General features: G+C 40.2%; 1 protein-coding gene across 2 annotated transcripts in view; it reads left to right on the top strand.

The window, feature by feature from the left end:
• SNCA (synuclein alpha) overlaps positions 1 to 16919 on the top strand; it is a 63284-nt gene extending 46365 nt beyond the window's left edge. For both annotated transcript variants that reach the window (XM_017744261.1, XM_008641314.2), the window contains 2 exons: positions 15784 to 15873; positions 16846 to 16919. In XM_017744261.1, the coding sequence (XP_017599750.1) occupies positions 15784 to 15873; positions 16846 to 16878 (123 nt within the window). In that variant the 3' untranslated portion in view covers positions 16879 to 16919. The remainder of the gene's footprint in view (positions 1 to 15783; positions 15874 to 16845) is intronic.
• The last annotated feature ends 153 nt before the right edge of the window (positions 16920 to 17072 follow it).

Below are 17072 nucleotides of genomic sequence, written 5' to 3'. Positions count from 1 at the left end.
TCCTGGGTTGCAGTGTATTCTATTACCATCCCCATCAGCCGTTGAAATCAGGTGGGGCAGTGTTTCCTTGCCTCCTCCCCCCAGACTATCTTTCTGTTAATTGCCCATCATTGTCCTGCCGCCTGACTCAGAGATAACTCCCTCCGGACTATCTTCTGTTAATGAGCCTAATCAACACTTGGCCTCATGACTCATCACCCCATTGTGAGATGCTCCACCCAGAGGGAGGAACCAAGCATCCCATCGTGGATATAATCTGAGGCTGAACACCAGAGACACCGGCTTCCCACTGGATTTCCAGAGGACAGGAGCTACACAGCCACCATTGGACTTCCTGAGGAAGAGCAGACTGTTTTACTCCAGGATCACTGCTTCAGAGGACTGCAGCCACCATTCTACCAGACTGCTACCACCACCCTGCCTAACAGGGTGTCAGGTTGTACCTTGACTCTGTCAGTTTGACAGTGTTTTCTTTTACCTTTTTTTTTCCCCTTTTTCTTTAATTTCTATTAAATTGTTATTCTGACTTGGTGCCTCCCACTGGTTTGTTTTCAAACTAGTACAATAGATAAGCAATCCATTGTTGATAGATAAGCGATCAATTATGGGGTCTACAGTCTGCTCTGGTATACACCTGCCGAATATGTGGTTCTAGATACCCCATGTGTGATATCTGGTGTATATTTTAAGGAAGTGATGTGTCAAGGAGTGGTACAGCCTTGATGTAGTGCTTACATATCTGTCAAGTTTGTAAGATACATATCCGGTGTGTCTGGGCTCTAACCTCTGTATCAAATGGTTCCCTTATTGGTGTGAGAAGTTAGAAGGGAGAGTTGTTCTTTTAGTCCCTGTGGTGAAGCCTCTCACATTGTCTGCGTGATTGACAGGTGCTTTGACATTTTATGAGAGAGGAAATTGATGGGCTAGCTGGTGGGTGGACATAAATTTACATCAGTTTTAGGCTGTTAGTTTTTGCTAACAGTGTACTTTGCCCTGGTGGTTATTTGTGGGGAGCCCATTTTAAGCTACAGTAGGAAGCTGTATTACTTTGTAGTTAGTATTAAAAAAGGTCATCTGTAAAATGGAATAAAATGAAGCTATTACAGAAATAATTAAGAAACAGTTAATTGAAACTGAAAGAGATGTAAAGAAGGAACTGTGAATGTAATCTAGTGTTGGCTGGGATGCAGGAGAAAGTGCCCACAGTCCATCAAAAGTCAGTGCTTCCTCCCCACAACCTGCAGCTGTTCTCAGTGGCTTTGTCATTCTCATAACACATGTAGAGCCTTTTTCAGAATATTTTGAGGGAATTATCTTCTCTTCCCCTCAATGCAGTACAGTGCATTCCTTTTTTACTCTAGGTTTCCATAGTGTTGAACAAGCTAGCCCGTGGTTTTTCTACAGGAAAGGAGGGCTGGGCTGTGGTACAGGACTAGTTCTCTCACTGATCCTATCACTGGGAATGAGCCAGCAGTGACCTGCTGGCCACCCATGCAATTTAAAAATCACATTTCGAAAGCTGTTATTCTGGTTCATAACAAATATCCAGGAATTACCCAGCACTGGGTTGAAAAAATCAGATTCTGACCATAATGTATTTTCTGTAAAGTTACAAAGTCCTTGCCGAAGTGCCGGGCCTGACCCACAAACTCCTTCCTGTGTTTGTAATGCTGAAGCCTGAATTATTCATAGAGTGGGGACTCTGAGCAAACTGCAGAAGCCAGCACACTTCAGGTGATTAATGAAAAGTCTGAGCTGGTGCTTTACGATGAAGATGAGTCATTAATATAACAGGCATGCTCACAAGCACAGGAGAGCGTTTGTGTGGGAGGGTGCAGGAGCCATCTCTCCTTAGGCTGCTAGCAGAGTTGAGCCAGAGCAACAGGGCTGGTTACAGCTCAGTGCTCCCTGGTGCTTAATTTTAGCTCCTAAAATAAGAGAGACTCATCTCCTCCTGGAGTGTGATGAATATTACCATGAAAACAATCACATGTGCTTCAGTGGGATTAACAGGTTCAAGTGCAGTAGGGTATTGGTGCCCTTGGGACCAAAGCCCTACACCTCTGAAGAGGGTAGTGGCAGCGCTGCCTTCAATGAGCTGTGTGTGTCCCCAGCCAATATTTGCAAGGCACTTAGCTTTGAAGGGGAACAGAGTAATTAAAATTTATTTTATAAGCCCCCAAGACGTACCTGTGTTCTGTGCATACAGATTATGTAGTTTGTGGGGTTCACAGCCCTATCTTCTGTCTGTTTATATTACTTCTGTCTTCTTCTCTTGTTAGTTTAGAAGGCAGATCAATTTTTAATTGAAGGGATTTTTGTTTTTCTCTGAGGAAAATGGTGGGCAAATGGTGATACATTGTATTCACATAAAGGAAGCAGTATTAGATTTGAAACCTATTAAACCATCACAGAAGGAAAAAGAATCCTTTCTTCCTGACTGCTAAATATTTAACAGGCCACTGAATTATCAAAGGTCCCTTTAGGATTTTAAAATGACAAGATAGGAGCGAGTTTAAATTCCCTAACATTTGCATTTGTGACAGCAAGAATGTGAGAAGCAATGTCAAGTGCTTGAAGTCCTCCCACTTGTGCAGTGATCACTGAGTCATTTTACTGATAGAAGCCAATTCAGAATATTTTACCCCTTCTATAAATGCTGAACCAAACTCAGCTGGGAAATGGGAGCATCACCCACACAACACAAAGCACTAGAGCATTTTTTTCTCTGCACAGGATAATCAGCAGCAGTATAAAAAAAATGAAGTGCTGAAGGGATTCTGCTTCTGCAGTGAATAGTCACTGGGGGAATGTTGTCTCCTAAGTTTGGTTTGACTTAAATCTTGGTTTCCACAGGGTTGTTGGAACTAGTGTTAAGAACACATTTTGCTTGAATACTGTCTCTTTATATGGGAATCTTAATTCTCTTATTGCAGTGAGGGTACAGTAGAAGAGCTCACTTGTCACTGATAAAATTTGGGAGACTACAGGTGGATACATGCTGAGTCTGTCTTGCTGGATGAAAGTGGTTTGCATCAAATTCCCAAGATCTCCTACCTTAACCATATTAAGTAGTTTGGGGTTTTGGCAGTTGAAGCACTTTGGGTTTCAGAGGGTCGTTCTTGATTCTCTACCGTGTTACTGTTAAACCTATGTAAAAGCTTTGACTTCTGTGGAACTACTTGTTTAAGTGTATGCTTGAAAATCTTTTGCTGAAGCAAATGAATGAATTTAGTGAATTAAAAATATTAAACTTAAATGTTTAAAAATAATTCAAGTTGAAGTATATCAGCTTTTAAGCTTTCAGTAGTAATGTTATTTTAAGCTTCACTTATCAGATTGCTTATATCTATGTCATGGTTTAAGTCCAGCTGGCAACTAAGTACCATGCAGCCACACGATATGGTTTACATATGTTGTTGTTGCAAAGAATATGTTGAACTTCTTTTCTGCAATAATCTATTCAGAAAAATGCTTCTGAATACTTGAGGCACTAGTTATTCTTCTGTAAACAGCTTTTTGAAGCTGCTAGATGGTCCAGAGCGTATCCTGGCAGAAGTGACTTAGGTAAATGTAGCCCACTAAGCATCTACACTTTGCATATTTGTTTGAAATGTTACAGGTATGGGAAAGAGGTCAGTAACATTAGAGCGGTCAACTGTTGCTTTTTCCAATGCCATTGCCTTTCTTGGATAATTCCAGGAAGATGAGCAACTAAACCAAAAAGCAAGGACCAGTTGGTTTGCTGCCTGCTTGTACAGAAATGATACACATGTATAAGAGAATCACTGCTGCTTTCACTGCCATGTTTCCTCATTGAATCTGCTTGTTGAACAATGCTCGTTATGGAACAGTAAACACATCATTTGGCTTTATGCTAAACCACTACAAAAATTATCATACTTTAATGAGAGCCATTGCAATACCCCTATGTTGGGAATGCACAAATACCTGTCAGATAATTGAAACAAAATTATTTGGAGGTAGTTATTAGAAGATGGTTATACAGTATAATGCTGAATTTCATTTAGTTTGTTCATGTCAAAGTACATTTACTCTTAGCCTTGTATTCCACAGAAGTATTTTCTAGTGTGGGCCATTTCTAAAATGGCATTTACGCATAGACTCACCAGCTTAGTGCCTAACTGATACTGCTTGAGTGTTTACAAACACTGGGGCATCCAGCTGTGGCAGTCTTGCAAGTGAGTTGTGTTCAGATCTGCGTGGGTGATTCTCAAGATGTGGCTCTGATTCTTACCCAAATGTTCATCAGGCAGCACATGTAGAGAAACATCTTTATGGCTGGTAGCAGATAGGATTTTGTGTTCTTTTTGAGCTACAGGGAGGCATATCGTAAGTACACATCTTTTTCTGAAGCATGGACTCATCCTGCCAGCCTTTTTGTTTCATCCTCAGCTCTGAAAATACAAAAGAGCAGCATTTAGGTTCTCATTATGATGGAGAAAATGTTGTATTGCTTCAGGCAGTGTACTGTTGTTCAGGAACTGCAAATGTAGCTTGTAGGAGAAAGAACTGTACCAACTGTAATTAATTTGCTACATGTGTTCTCTCTCTCACTCCTTCTCTGTTTTAACTGATCATTCTTGTCTCTCATAAAATAAGCTTTGTTGGTAATCAGTCTCATTGACATGACATACATGAAATTATTCTTCCTCAGCTTCATCTGAGCTTCCATAAATCACGTGTAGCTGACTGTTATGCCATGAATTTGAAGAAAAGTGGTTTGGTTTTTCCTATTAATCCCTAAAGTAGACAGTGTAATGAGTGCAGTTACTAAGCAGTATTTCACTCAAAATGTCCTGGCAGAAGAGTGGTTTTACCTGCTATTCTGGCTGTCGGGAACAGAATAAATGCTTTTATCTCACCTACTTTTTTTGTGTGCTACCTCTATGGTGTGTATACATCATTTTTTCCTCTGATATGCTTAAATATAAATAGGGTGAAGACTGGAGTATGATTAGAATCCCCTCTCTCAAATCAGAATAGTAGATGTGAAAAGTGATATTTCCCTTTTGTTTCTAGTGGCTGTGGGACTGACTGCTTCCTGTGAATTCTGGCAGTTTATGGTGATAACTTCACTGTGACTTAAATGCATTCCAGGGGCAGCCCCTGCTTAGCTGGTAACATTTGGAGAGCTACTGTTATTAATAATAAGAAAGGACCAGAGGGAAAGTGTCATTTTAACAATTCTAATAACTAACATTCAATGCTTTGATCCTTTAAAAGCAGCTCTGCATTTTAATGTCAAATGGTTTAACAGAGTTTATTAATAGAAGGCTCCTTCTGGTAAAAACAGTGCAGCAACAGTTCCCCTTTGAAGCTTCATCTGTAGCTGAGATCATCATCTGCCCACACTGGTTCAGGTAGTTTTTGTACTTTTGGTACCACTGGGGCTTGCCCTCCTTTTCCTTCTCAACAACGTGGTGAGCAGCATCTCTGCCCCGCTTGACTCTGTTCCAAACACCAAGCAGCCACATCCCAACTCTAGCAAGTGGTACATTGTCTACAGTTCTCATAAATGAGCACCACAGGCTTTGCTCCACAGGTTTTGCCTCACTGTGTTGTGTGGACAGAAGGAGCTGGGTTAGCCCAGAGAAGAATGAAATGAGTCAGGGTAATGCTTTCTCTAGTACCAAACCTTTGTTACTTTAAGACTTTTAAGTGGCTTTTCCCATACATCTGTTGGGAATGATTTGGGGAGAGCTGAACCTGCCTAAAACAGAGGTGCAACTTGGGTGACTCCTCAAAGGCCATCCAAACTTACACTCTTTATGACTTCTTATGTGTGAAGTAGTAGTGAAGATTTTTCTGGTGTTCACCCCTTTTGGGACAGCAGCAGATACCTGAAAAGGGGGGTCACAAACCCAGGCTGCTCTCAGACATACAGGTGTAAGTACCCAAATGGCTTAGTGAGGAGTAGAGTTACACGAGGCTTATATTGACAAAAATAGAGCAGAATTTGGCCTGGGAAACTGTTTCTTTGAAATCTACTCTCAGGCAGTGTAGAGGATGGCAGACTTCAGTCTGCTGCTTACTTGCATCTAAGCCAGAAGTGAAAAGAAAAGATAACAATAGCACTGCTGGGGGAGGAGGGAAAGAAAACACAGATACTCAAGTATTGCATATTTCAGCACTGGTCTTTAAAGAGTCTCCTTGCCTACTACACCTTAGTAAGTAGACTTTATTAAGTAATTCTTTCCACGTAATCAAAAGGAGTTATTTCAATTTTCTATGGGAGAGGAAGAAGCTGAAGAGATGTACATGATGTTTGTGTTTCGTGACACTGGTCTGTGAAACAACCTTCCCCGATTCAAGTGAAAGCTCTGAATAGCTGTGTACTTGCTTCTAGATGAGGATTGTCACTGCAGGAATATAAATTTTAAAATGCAGGCTCTCTAGTCTTTTGTAGTGTCTAATCTGCTGCTGAATAGATCACAGTTGCAGGAAATACTCCTGAAACCATTATAGTTCAAATAATTGTTGCAAGTGGGTTTTTTTCAAAGCAAGTGGTGGTTTACTCCATAGAAGAAATATATTTTAAAATTCCCCAGCTGGGTTAAGTGCTGTAATAGGTTGGAATTGAAGGAATGCTTTAGAGAGATGCTCACTGATAATAATTGAAGGGTAACCACTTCACTCAAAGCCTGTCCTGTCAATTAATTCCAGCCTTTGAAGGTGACATCCTGCCACTAGATCACCCATTAGCCCACAGCTCAGTGTGCTGGACAGTATACAAGCAAATGAGTCAATGCTGATTGCAGTAGCTTGTCTGCTCAAACTCCAGGGAAAAGCAAAACGGAGAAAAGCATGCCCTCTTCCTGCTACCTGCAGAGAGATCTTCCCCTTTCTTGAAGAACTTCCTTGGGAGTGAGTGAAGTTGCTTCATTGCTTTGTGACTACAGTCACAGGAGATAGGGTACAGAACTGGAAAGTGTGCTCTCTCTGGCGCCATGAGTAATGCAGTGGGAACTCCCACTGTTCATGATGGCTAGGGGGTGGCTGGGCCTGCAGTTCTGTGTGGAGGACTTTGTCTAAGAGTAGGAGAAGTAGCTATGGTTTAGAGGTTGCTGTCTTAGATAATACAGCATTGAATGAACTGCTTGTGTAACTGGAGATTTTTTTTAGAGGAAATTTATTTTTCTTCTTTAATTTTAATTTTGTCTTAGGAAAGAGAATACTCATGGAGTCTATACAATAACTTCTGGAGTTTATCTGTACTAAAAATGTACTTAACATTGAAATGTGGTTATGATATTCAAACTGTTTTAAATAAAGTATGGTAAAATAACATTGCAGTTTTGGCTGGGACCATGCTGTTTAAAATAATCTTTACTGACCTAGTAGAGCCAAATCTGACTAAGATTGCTCATTTCTATGCTGACTTCCAAGTTGATGTGTACCATTCTTCTAGTTAATGTGATTTGTAAAGGTCATGTGTTGTTATGTTCTAGTTTTATTTAATGAAGGTAAAGTTCAAATGTCGTCCTTGGGGTACCATTCTTGGTGATGGGCTCACACAGAATGGAGAATCCTTCCATTACAGAAAGGGGACAGATGCGTTTAGCTAACAGACATAGCATCTAACAGCTTCCTTCATTTTCTTCTCTGTTCTAGGATGTGATCATTCCTGCTGCTCTCCTTTGGGATCACCCAACATCCCCAACCAAGTGTATAGTGTAGACTGAATTCTGTATTCAGGAGAAGGCCCCTTAGGGCTGGATAGGCCTTTTTAATACATGAGAGAATGGCTTCCCCTTTTTTTGCACTAATGTGACATTTTGTGCTTATGTTATTTTTTGACTTTGTAATTCTTTTTGGTGCGCTGTTTGCCCATCATCTTTGATTTGGTGAGTGCCTAAGTGACACTTACATGTTTTCCTATTGAGGGGCATGTTATTTATTTCAGTCACTCATTCAGTTTTGTCAAGGTGTCTTTGAGTTATGTAGTAAAAATAATAAAAATAAACTCAGGCTGTTTATTGTTCCTTCTTACTCCATAAGATCAAGCAAACAGTTCAGTGCAGTCCTTGCTCCTTCTTCCAAATCCTCATTGAAATTAGTGCTGTTATGACTGAAGATTTCTGTGGAACTGCAGTCTGAAATTTCAGTTTTGAGAATGTAAATCACAAAGTTGATAGTGGAAATTGTTTGAACAGATCTATTACTATAAAAAATTATTACCTTGTTCGGGAGAATGTCAAGAGGCAGATCTGTGGCCACATCTCTGATGCGACATCGAGTTAGCATCCCACTATTTTGCAATTAGAAGTAACTTCAGTCTTTCCAAATTATGTGCTCTAGCTTTTCTTTCCCTACCCATGGAGTTTTCAATGTGACCATGGATTTGGGAAGCAGAAAAGGATGAAGCTGGAAGGGCTGTGTGTTCTAGATGCGTTTACATGCGTTGCTGATGTCACATTGACTCAGCCCCTAGGCAGCCTCTTACTTTAAGTCACCTGGAATTGATGCACATCTCCATCATGTGTAGAACTCAAATGAACTTCTGGTCTGGCCTGGGCAATGAGCAGGTTCTCCATGTAATTCTCATTTATCAACAATACCAACATTCCAGTGGCTCTAATTAGGTACTTTACCAGCCTGGTTAGTGCAAACATGAATTGAGTTTCAGAAAATTTGATTTCTCACAGAAATGTTCCTGTTTTACTCTGAAGGAGTCTCATCTGTACAAGTAATACTGAGGAATTTTAGAGGAAGGAAAGAAAAAAATGTACACAATCTATGTTGTACTGAAATTTGTTTTTCAAGGAATTTACAACAATTTGCAGATTGTTGTAAACAGAAATTATTTCCAGCTACTTGTAGACACCAAGATGGACTTGTGGTTACAGGTTACCACACACACTTCATTCCTGTCTCTGTAAGCCTCGGTTGTTTTCCTTTTCACTTTTGTCATTGCCAACTGAAAGGCATAAAAATGCAAATCAAAATGCAGCCTGTAGCACTTGCAGGCACAGTTTTAGCCTTTCATTGGGATTGTGCTTTTGCTGATATTTGTTCGTTTAATTAAATGTCTCTTCTTCATTTCAGCGCTCCATTTGAGGAGAAGGAGGGAGATAGTCTCATTTCATTATTGGTACTCTAAATGAGTTGTGCACTGGAACAGCTAGTTTTCTTCACACATAATGCTTTCTCATCGTTTCCTTCACTTAGGTGTTCAGCTTAGAGATAATTGAAACAGTTTACTTTATTTCTAGCTAGTGCACAGATTCATTTCTGTGTCTCTGGAGTAGGACAACTGGACTGATGATGATGCTTTGTCATTTACTGCTGAGTCTTGGAGGCGCTGACTATTGCAATGAGTGAGCAGGAGCTTTAAAAAGCATTCTAAGCTGACCTGGCCACTTAGTTATAACTGTATAACTCAGTCAGTTCCATGAATATAACACCTTAGGACTAGGAAAGTAAATTAATTGAGGCTGTTTTAGCATATCTTTGTTTTGCCTCTTGTTGGAATTCTTTGTTCAAGGGTTTCTCTCCAATCCAGATGAGTTGGGCGCTATGGTCAAAATATCTGTAAAAAATTAGTTACCAAACTGGGAAGACAATTATTTGTTCACTTCAGTCCAGCATCCAGCCCCTGGGCATCCTGGTGGAGTATATTTTGGAGAAGAAGGAATACAAATTATTTTCTTTTCAAAGTGGAGTTTTAAGCCCATAAATGCAGCAAATTGTTATTCAGCTTTGTAGCAGGAGGCAGATTTGTACAGGAACGATAACAGCTGCCCTGGGGGTATAAAAAAGGAATACCAAAATTTTACTTTAAGCTCCACCATATAATGACTGACAGCTCCTGACAAAAGCTCTCACAGGGTGGGTAGTACCAAAATGAAATGGGCTTAATCAGGCTGGAGGGACATAGAGTTACCAGTTTTAAGGGTTTAAGGCAGCCCTGCCAAGTTACAGGTTTGGGATGCGGTAACAGGCATGAAGCCAATAGCTTTAGGGATAAACGATTTTATCCCTAAATAAATTAAGACAGATTACCAGTGCAATTATCCAGACTGTAACAGCAGCAAATTCAATAATTCACTAATACTGAGCTAGAATTAACATCTGGGCTCACAAAGATGTACATGCCCATCGCTGTCAGGAAGGCGTTACTCTATCAGTATGTGGTAATTCTTCAAGATAATAATGCTTTTGGATGTATATTTTATTATTTTGAGCTCCTGCAGGTACCAACTGGTGTGTATGCACAACAGGTTGGGCTATGTTAAAATTGCTTTGCATGGAACATTTTGTTGGGGTCTCAAAGGGCTTTCCTGAAGATTACCTTGTAAACCAGCTTTTTCCCTATTCTAGTTCACTGCTTTTTCCATAATGCCTCTTGTCTTGGTTCGTAGCTTTTTTGATTCACAGTTTTAATTTGATTAATTTACACAGATTTAATTTAATCAAATTTAATTGGTTCACAGTTTTACATTATAAAACACTCCATAACAGACTGGCAAGTGATGTAGAGTGACCAGTGCTCATTGAGTTATAATAACGTATTTTGCTGAAATTAACTATGACTTTTCAAGTTACGATAATCTTCTAGGTGTTTTAGGCAAGCCTCACCTTATTTATTGTGGGCAGTAGGGCTTTCAGCTAGAGAAAAGGTCCTCCCACAATATCTGCATGAGAAATTCCATAGAGGTCTACAGAACTGACAGAAAAATCAGCAACTGTGAAAGAACATGAATATGAGTTTTGGGGGGAATTTATCAATGAGTATAAACACCTGGTGGGGGTGGAAGTAAAGGAGATTGAGCCATACTCTTCAGTAGTGCCCAGTGAAATGGCAGGAAGCAGTGGGCACTAATTTAAATGCAGGAAACTCCACTTAAATGTAAGAAAAAGGTTTTTCACTGTGTAGTTAGTTGAACACTGGATGAGGTTCTCCAGCCAGGTTGTGGAGTCTCCATCTGTGGGAGTGGTTAAAACCCGATCAGGAATGGCCCTGAGCAACCTGCTCAAGGTGGACAATTTCTGGAGGTCGCTTCTGACCTCTGTGGTTTGTGGCTTCCAGGGTGATTGCCTCTTGCCAGTATAAATGTTCTAAGAGCTGACAGTTTGGTAGCCTGGTTTATTTATCTCAGGATGTGGAATCACTCCAGAAGGAATTAGTCTCCAGTAATCATGAGAATTATGCATGACTGTAAAACTCCATCAGTGTTCATAATGGAGAGAAAAAACATATTACTAACCAGAGAGATGGCAAAGTATAGCATTTAGATCAGCCACTAAATTACAATTGCAATGGTTCCTTTTGAAGTTTCTCTAGTCTCTGACTTGGGATAAATTGCCTTCTTTCTAGTGGCAATAACTTGGCCTTCCAGCGCATGTCACCAAGGGGACAGAATGCATGCTCCTGAAAGTGCCTATTTCACTGCCTGGTGCTGACATAGGAGCAGTACCAGGAGTGGACCACTTGGTCTGTTTTTCATGGGTAGGGGATATTAAACAGTCTGCTCCCTTCCACCAAGAGTGTTACAAGGTGGGAAAGAGAGTGAAGGGAAAGAACGGAGTGCAATTTTCATCAAAAACACTGAAATAAGAAAAACCTATTTGGTGGCATTTTCCTGGTGAAAGAAATAGTCCTGAAGTTTTGTCAAGTACTCTATATTTTAACTGGGCCAGTTCTTCAGGAAGAGTTTTCAATTAGTGTGATTACTATTTTTTTGCAAAAGTGGGTAATTTCACACTGTTGTGCACAGACCTTAGCGGAATTCATTCCCATAGTAAAAGAGAAGGGATCAGCATTTTGGAGCCATCGCAGCAGTTCTGCTTCATGCTTTTGTATGCCGGTTATTTCTTACCTGTTCCTTGAGGCAGTAGTGGCACCCAGGGTCATGCAAATGTGTCACTTCACAATGATGGGACACCATCTCCTCTTTGTTTCTAAAAGTTGCTTGGCAAAATGAGGACACAGCACCTCATGGAAGAGAGGGTATACACCTTGTAACGTACCTGTGTATTCCTGGGAAAAGTGTGGGTGGGCTTGCCAGTTTGCCTGGTGGCTCATGGGCCTTGTGCAGGTGTGATAGGCACATGCCTTTGCCAAGGCAGGCAGAAGTGCTGGTAGCACAAGGTGACCACTCCTGTTAATGCATGGGAATGGCAGTGTGGTCTACACTGCTTGGGGTAGTGCAAAAACTTTTTCTGTAATGTGGGGTCTGAAGGCACAAGAGACTCTGGAGTCAAAATACAAGTCTTACCCAGAGTGACCATGCTTCAAACCAATATAGAGGTGGGCATTCATTTTTTCTTAAGGGAATCCTCAGGGGATGAGCAGATGTCCTCACCTCACTGTTCTTCTAACACCTTGTTTATTGGGTAAGTTGTAATTTTCCCTTTTTAAATTGTTTTCCCAGCAAGAGTTCATGGTCCCCAGTTAAAAACTGGCTTCATCTCTGAGAAACGTTAGTTGAGCTTTTCAGATCATCTAATTAAAAAAAATCTTTTCCCTCTGGAAGTACCCTTCAGTGTGGTTGAGAGAGGTTGCAGCTTTTAGAGAAAAATGTGTCTTCTATACCAAGACAAGAATTGGTCTTTTGGGTGGTTTTCCTCTTCCATAACTGAATTAGGATATGGAATTATAGATCATGACTATGTAAAATTGTATTTCTTTGGTTTAAAGGAGGTAAATTATGATTTAAAGTTTACCTTAGATGGCTCTGTGCTACTGGGGGTGGTGGTTTGCTTTTGTGATACCCTTACTTTGGGGGGACTGTAGATCAGAAGCAGAGCATGCCACCATTTAAAATGAGGTGGTCACCTTTGCTATGCATTTATATGTAACAGATGACCTTGAGTAATGTCATCCTCATCTGAACTGCAGTGACATCAGCATGAAAGGTGGTGTTTGTGTTACTGTTTGCTGCTGGGCAAAGGTGATAAACCTTTCCCAGGCAGAGTTCCCTTGGAGATTTGGTATGGCTTATGATTTACTTCCTTTGGAAAAATAATGGTGTTGTGCTTGATGTTGTATTTTTCTAGTGCTGCTGATTGTTTTGTTTGAAGCTGTACAGAAATCTCCATCCTGAACTTGCTGAAGGGATTTGGGAAGATGGTAAATTCAGTCTTTTAAGCCTTGTGTCTCACTAATCCTGATGGACAGTCCAGATCCATTGCAGAAGTTCCTAACAAACAAACAGCATGTGAACTTTGAAGTTCTTATTTGAAATTCGGCTGGCAAGTCTTTTTCCTTGTTGTTACTAATGGTCCTGGCAGTTTCACTTGCCATCTGTTTTCTTGCTACAGATAACATTAAGCTGCACGCTTGCTTTCTTGTGCATCCTCAAGCCTGACTTAGGGCACAGTTTTACTTGATGTACTGATCGTTAGCTGAAGCTGTTCCTTAATGATTGGGAGAAGCAGAAATTAAATTATATTTTGGATTAAGCAAGAGAGCAGGTGATGGGAGCTTTAGGTCCTTAGAGCTGATCTCTTAGATCAAGGAGACAGTAACAGCTGTCAAATTTGCATCACACACTCTCTTTGGCTATTTCAATCAAAGCTGGTAAGGATTGGTGCTACTTCTCATAAAAGGAAGTAGGCATAAATGCTCTTAAAAATTTGTTTAGAAGCTAAGGTGAATACTGAAGTCAAGTAATCTGAGGAACTCAAGTGTTTCAATAAGATGAGGCAGAACTGTAACTGGGCCTAGTCTTTCTCATAATTCCATGCTGGAAAAAATACCTGTCATATTGAACACCTCAAATTTTTGGCAGTTCTGGAAGACACAGGTGTCTATTAGATACCTAAATAAAGGCATTTGCAAGCTTATTCATCAGTGTCCGATGGCTTTTTGGAATTTGTCCATGTTGTCTATGCCACAGAGCAGCACAGGGTGTTGATGCAGAGCCGGCACATGCCTGGAGGGAACTTGGCAGAACAGTTAGGCCCTGTCTCCGCACAGACTGTGCTGTTTACTTCCAAAGGAAAAAGCATATCGGGCCTCACTGAGAAGCAGTAGGATCAGATATCTCTCCACACTGGACCTTTTAAAGTCTGAAATAAGAGGTGAAGAGAAGAATCCATATTATGGATATAAATTCTGCGCATCATAAACTTCAATGCTGAGGGTCAAAAGTGTGTACCTACATATGTATAGAAAGGTGATGGATCCAAGGAAGAACAGGGTTAGTATCTGGCAGATGAAATCACATTTTGTGCTTGGGGTGGTGCAGAAAGTGAGGAACAGAGTGTTATGACTAAGGTCACCTGGTTAAACCACAGAGGAAGCCAATATGTGGCAAATGGAGAAGCACAATAAATACTGTGTGACGGTAAAGAGGGTTTAATGCCACCTGTTTTGCATATTATATTCTATTTTGCATTAAGCTTTCAGAGGTGAATTTCAGGTTTAGCTTCTCTTGTCCTTATTTTTTCTGTATCCTAAATTTAATTTAGTGCCCCTATATTATAATTTGTAGATTTGAAGAATTATCTCATTAGTCTGGTTTATGACTTACTTAATTTTGTATTTCTGTCTATGCTACCAGCCTGCAGGTAGGGTTTTTAAAATGAATTTCTTCCTGAGTGTCTGTAATTGGTTTTTAGTGCATTTCTGTCTAGATCGACACCTGTTATAAATCAGCATGGTCACAATAGTTCCACTGAGACACTCCTCCTGTTTTCATATCAATTTTCTTGCAGTTCAGGATGAACTCAGCAGCCTCTGCTCTGGCAGTACTCATGTTTCTTCTCTCTGAACTTCTATAGTAACAACTACAAAGGGGATTGGCCCAACTGAAATGTGGGTTTTTTCCTTTGTTTCATTTGGTACACAGTAGCCGTAGTTCTAAGACAATAATAATTTTCCTTTAATAATCTTATTCAACAAGTTATTCCTCGCAACACTGCAATCTTGTTAATTCCAAGAGACTCTTAATAAAATTGCTGTATAAAATAGAAGTGCTTCTATACTACAGAAAAAGCAAGAAGCTGGGGAAAAGGTATCATAGCATGTATCGTACACCAGTAGTGCATAGAGTAACATACTGGTTGACATAAGAAAGCATGTAAAGGTATGACCCATTAAAGGAAAAAAACATTTTCCAATACAGTTAGGTTCTAAAGCTGGGGGGAAAAAAAAAAATCACCATGTTTTCCCTTTTTTGCAGTGTATTGTGAAAAAGCTAAAACTTGCAAATAAAGGTTTATGAGAGGATGGATGCACCTATAACATTAAAAAATAGATAATTGAATTACTGTTTTATTTGTGTGTCTTGATACTATTCAATATTGGCCTGTTTTTACAGGCACTTTTGCATACCTGTGACTGTGTTCCCCAAGACAGTTAAATAGGAATTAATGTGATACTTAAACAGTTTGTGTGGAACTTTGTTTCCTGGATGTGTTTCTTAAGGCACAAAATCCCCTTGTTTTGGTTTGCTTCGTGACTCGACAAAAGCATTTCTGTGGGGTTAAAATATCTTCCAAACATATTCAGCAAGGTGGTGGTGGTACTGTTCTTGTATTCAGATTGACTTCTTGGCCTGTCCATGGCAAGAGAAAAATGGAATCTCAGCTATTCAAAAAGATGACAGTAGTCATTCCCATGGATATCCCTGTGAAACATGGAGAAGATCTCGCTGTAGCTAATGTCCCTTCCCTCTCCATGACCCCTGGCAACATCCCACAACCAAAGGACAGGCCGAGAAGTCAAGTACTGATGGGGAGGAAAGTCACGCTGTGGTGGAAATGATGAGACAAGCAGTCACTGTCACTTTTCTTTCCCTGTTTTAAATGTAGAATGAAGAAGGTTTCCTGCAGGAGGGAATGGTGAATAATACAGATGTTCCTGTGGATCCTGAGAACGAGGCTTACGAAATGCCTCCAGAGGTAAATCTATTGTGGTGTTTGTTGTGAATGCATGTGAGAGAAGGGCACAGGAGGAGCCTGCATGCTCCAGTTACATGAGCCTGACTCAGGCTGATGCTGGGAGCTGCAAGGGCACAGCAGAAATGTGGCCTCTTTGTCCAAGATCTGCCAGAGGTATAGTGCTGGGAATCAGAAATTAATTGCTTTTTTGATAGTAAGGAAGTTAAATGGGAAAATAGTGTGTGTTTCAAAACACTTGTGCCTGCGTTTCTGAGTAATCCACAGTAAATTTGTATCTTTAATATGCAGGACAAACTGCATCTTCATAGATTATTTTAATAGCTTGGACATTCACCAATGCATCATGCTTTGTGAAACATGATCTTAAGTTAATGCAATTATGGGAGTAAATTATTTTGTTGGTTTTTATGAACCAGCTATCTAAAATATTACTACAATGTCTGGCGTGATGCATTGGTAGATGGAGTAGCAGTTTTATGGTAGCACAGTTAATTAGACTGAAAATGAGAGGTATAAAAAATTTAGGTCATGATCCAGTAAAAGACTTAAAGGCTTGCATGTACTTTCTTGAATATCACTGAAATTATGGATGCTGGTCATGTGTCCACAGTTAAACACTCCTTTAAATGATTTACTGACTCATATGAGGATCTGCAGCACCTGGTGTGCTGTTCAGCCCAGAGGTAGTCCTCCTTCCTCTCCAAGTGAATTGTCATGGGTGGCCTCAGGAGTTCCTGGCAGCATCATCTGAATGATGTGTTAATTGCTGTAAAAGTCTAATTCTCCTCTAAGTACCGTGACTTGTAAGGTACAGAATCTGGAAAATGTGACAAAACACAAGTAAATGTCATATCCTGATCACATGAGAATCTGTATTTGGGCACTGAGTCCACCAGGAGTAGAATAAATAGAGAAAACAGGATATCTTTATCTAAAATACCAGTAGTGTTGATTTCTGCTCTCCCTCAATAGGAAGAGTATCAAGACTATGAACCTGAAGCATGAGAGTCCTTTCCTTCCTTTCTATCACCTGAAATCTACTAACTACTAAAGACATCCCATCCTGTACAAGTGCTGAGTTCCAATGTGCCCAGTCGTTAAATTTTTTTACAGTTTTTACGGTGTATTTTGAAGTCTTCCATCAGCAATGATTGGAGTATCTGTGACTGCATCCACCTTGTTTCAGCATTTCCCTCCTG

The sequence above is a fragment of the Corvus brachyrhynchos genome, unplaced genomic scaffold, assembly GCF_000691975.1.
Source record: "Corvus brachyrhynchos isolate BGI_N302 unplaced genomic scaffold, ASM69197v1 scaffold229, whole genome shotgun sequence".
NCBI classification, from domain to species: Eukaryota; Metazoa; Chordata; class Aves; order Passeriformes; family Corvidae; genus Corvus; species Corvus brachyrhynchos.
This window is presented reverse-complemented; position numbering and strand designations above follow the sequence as displayed.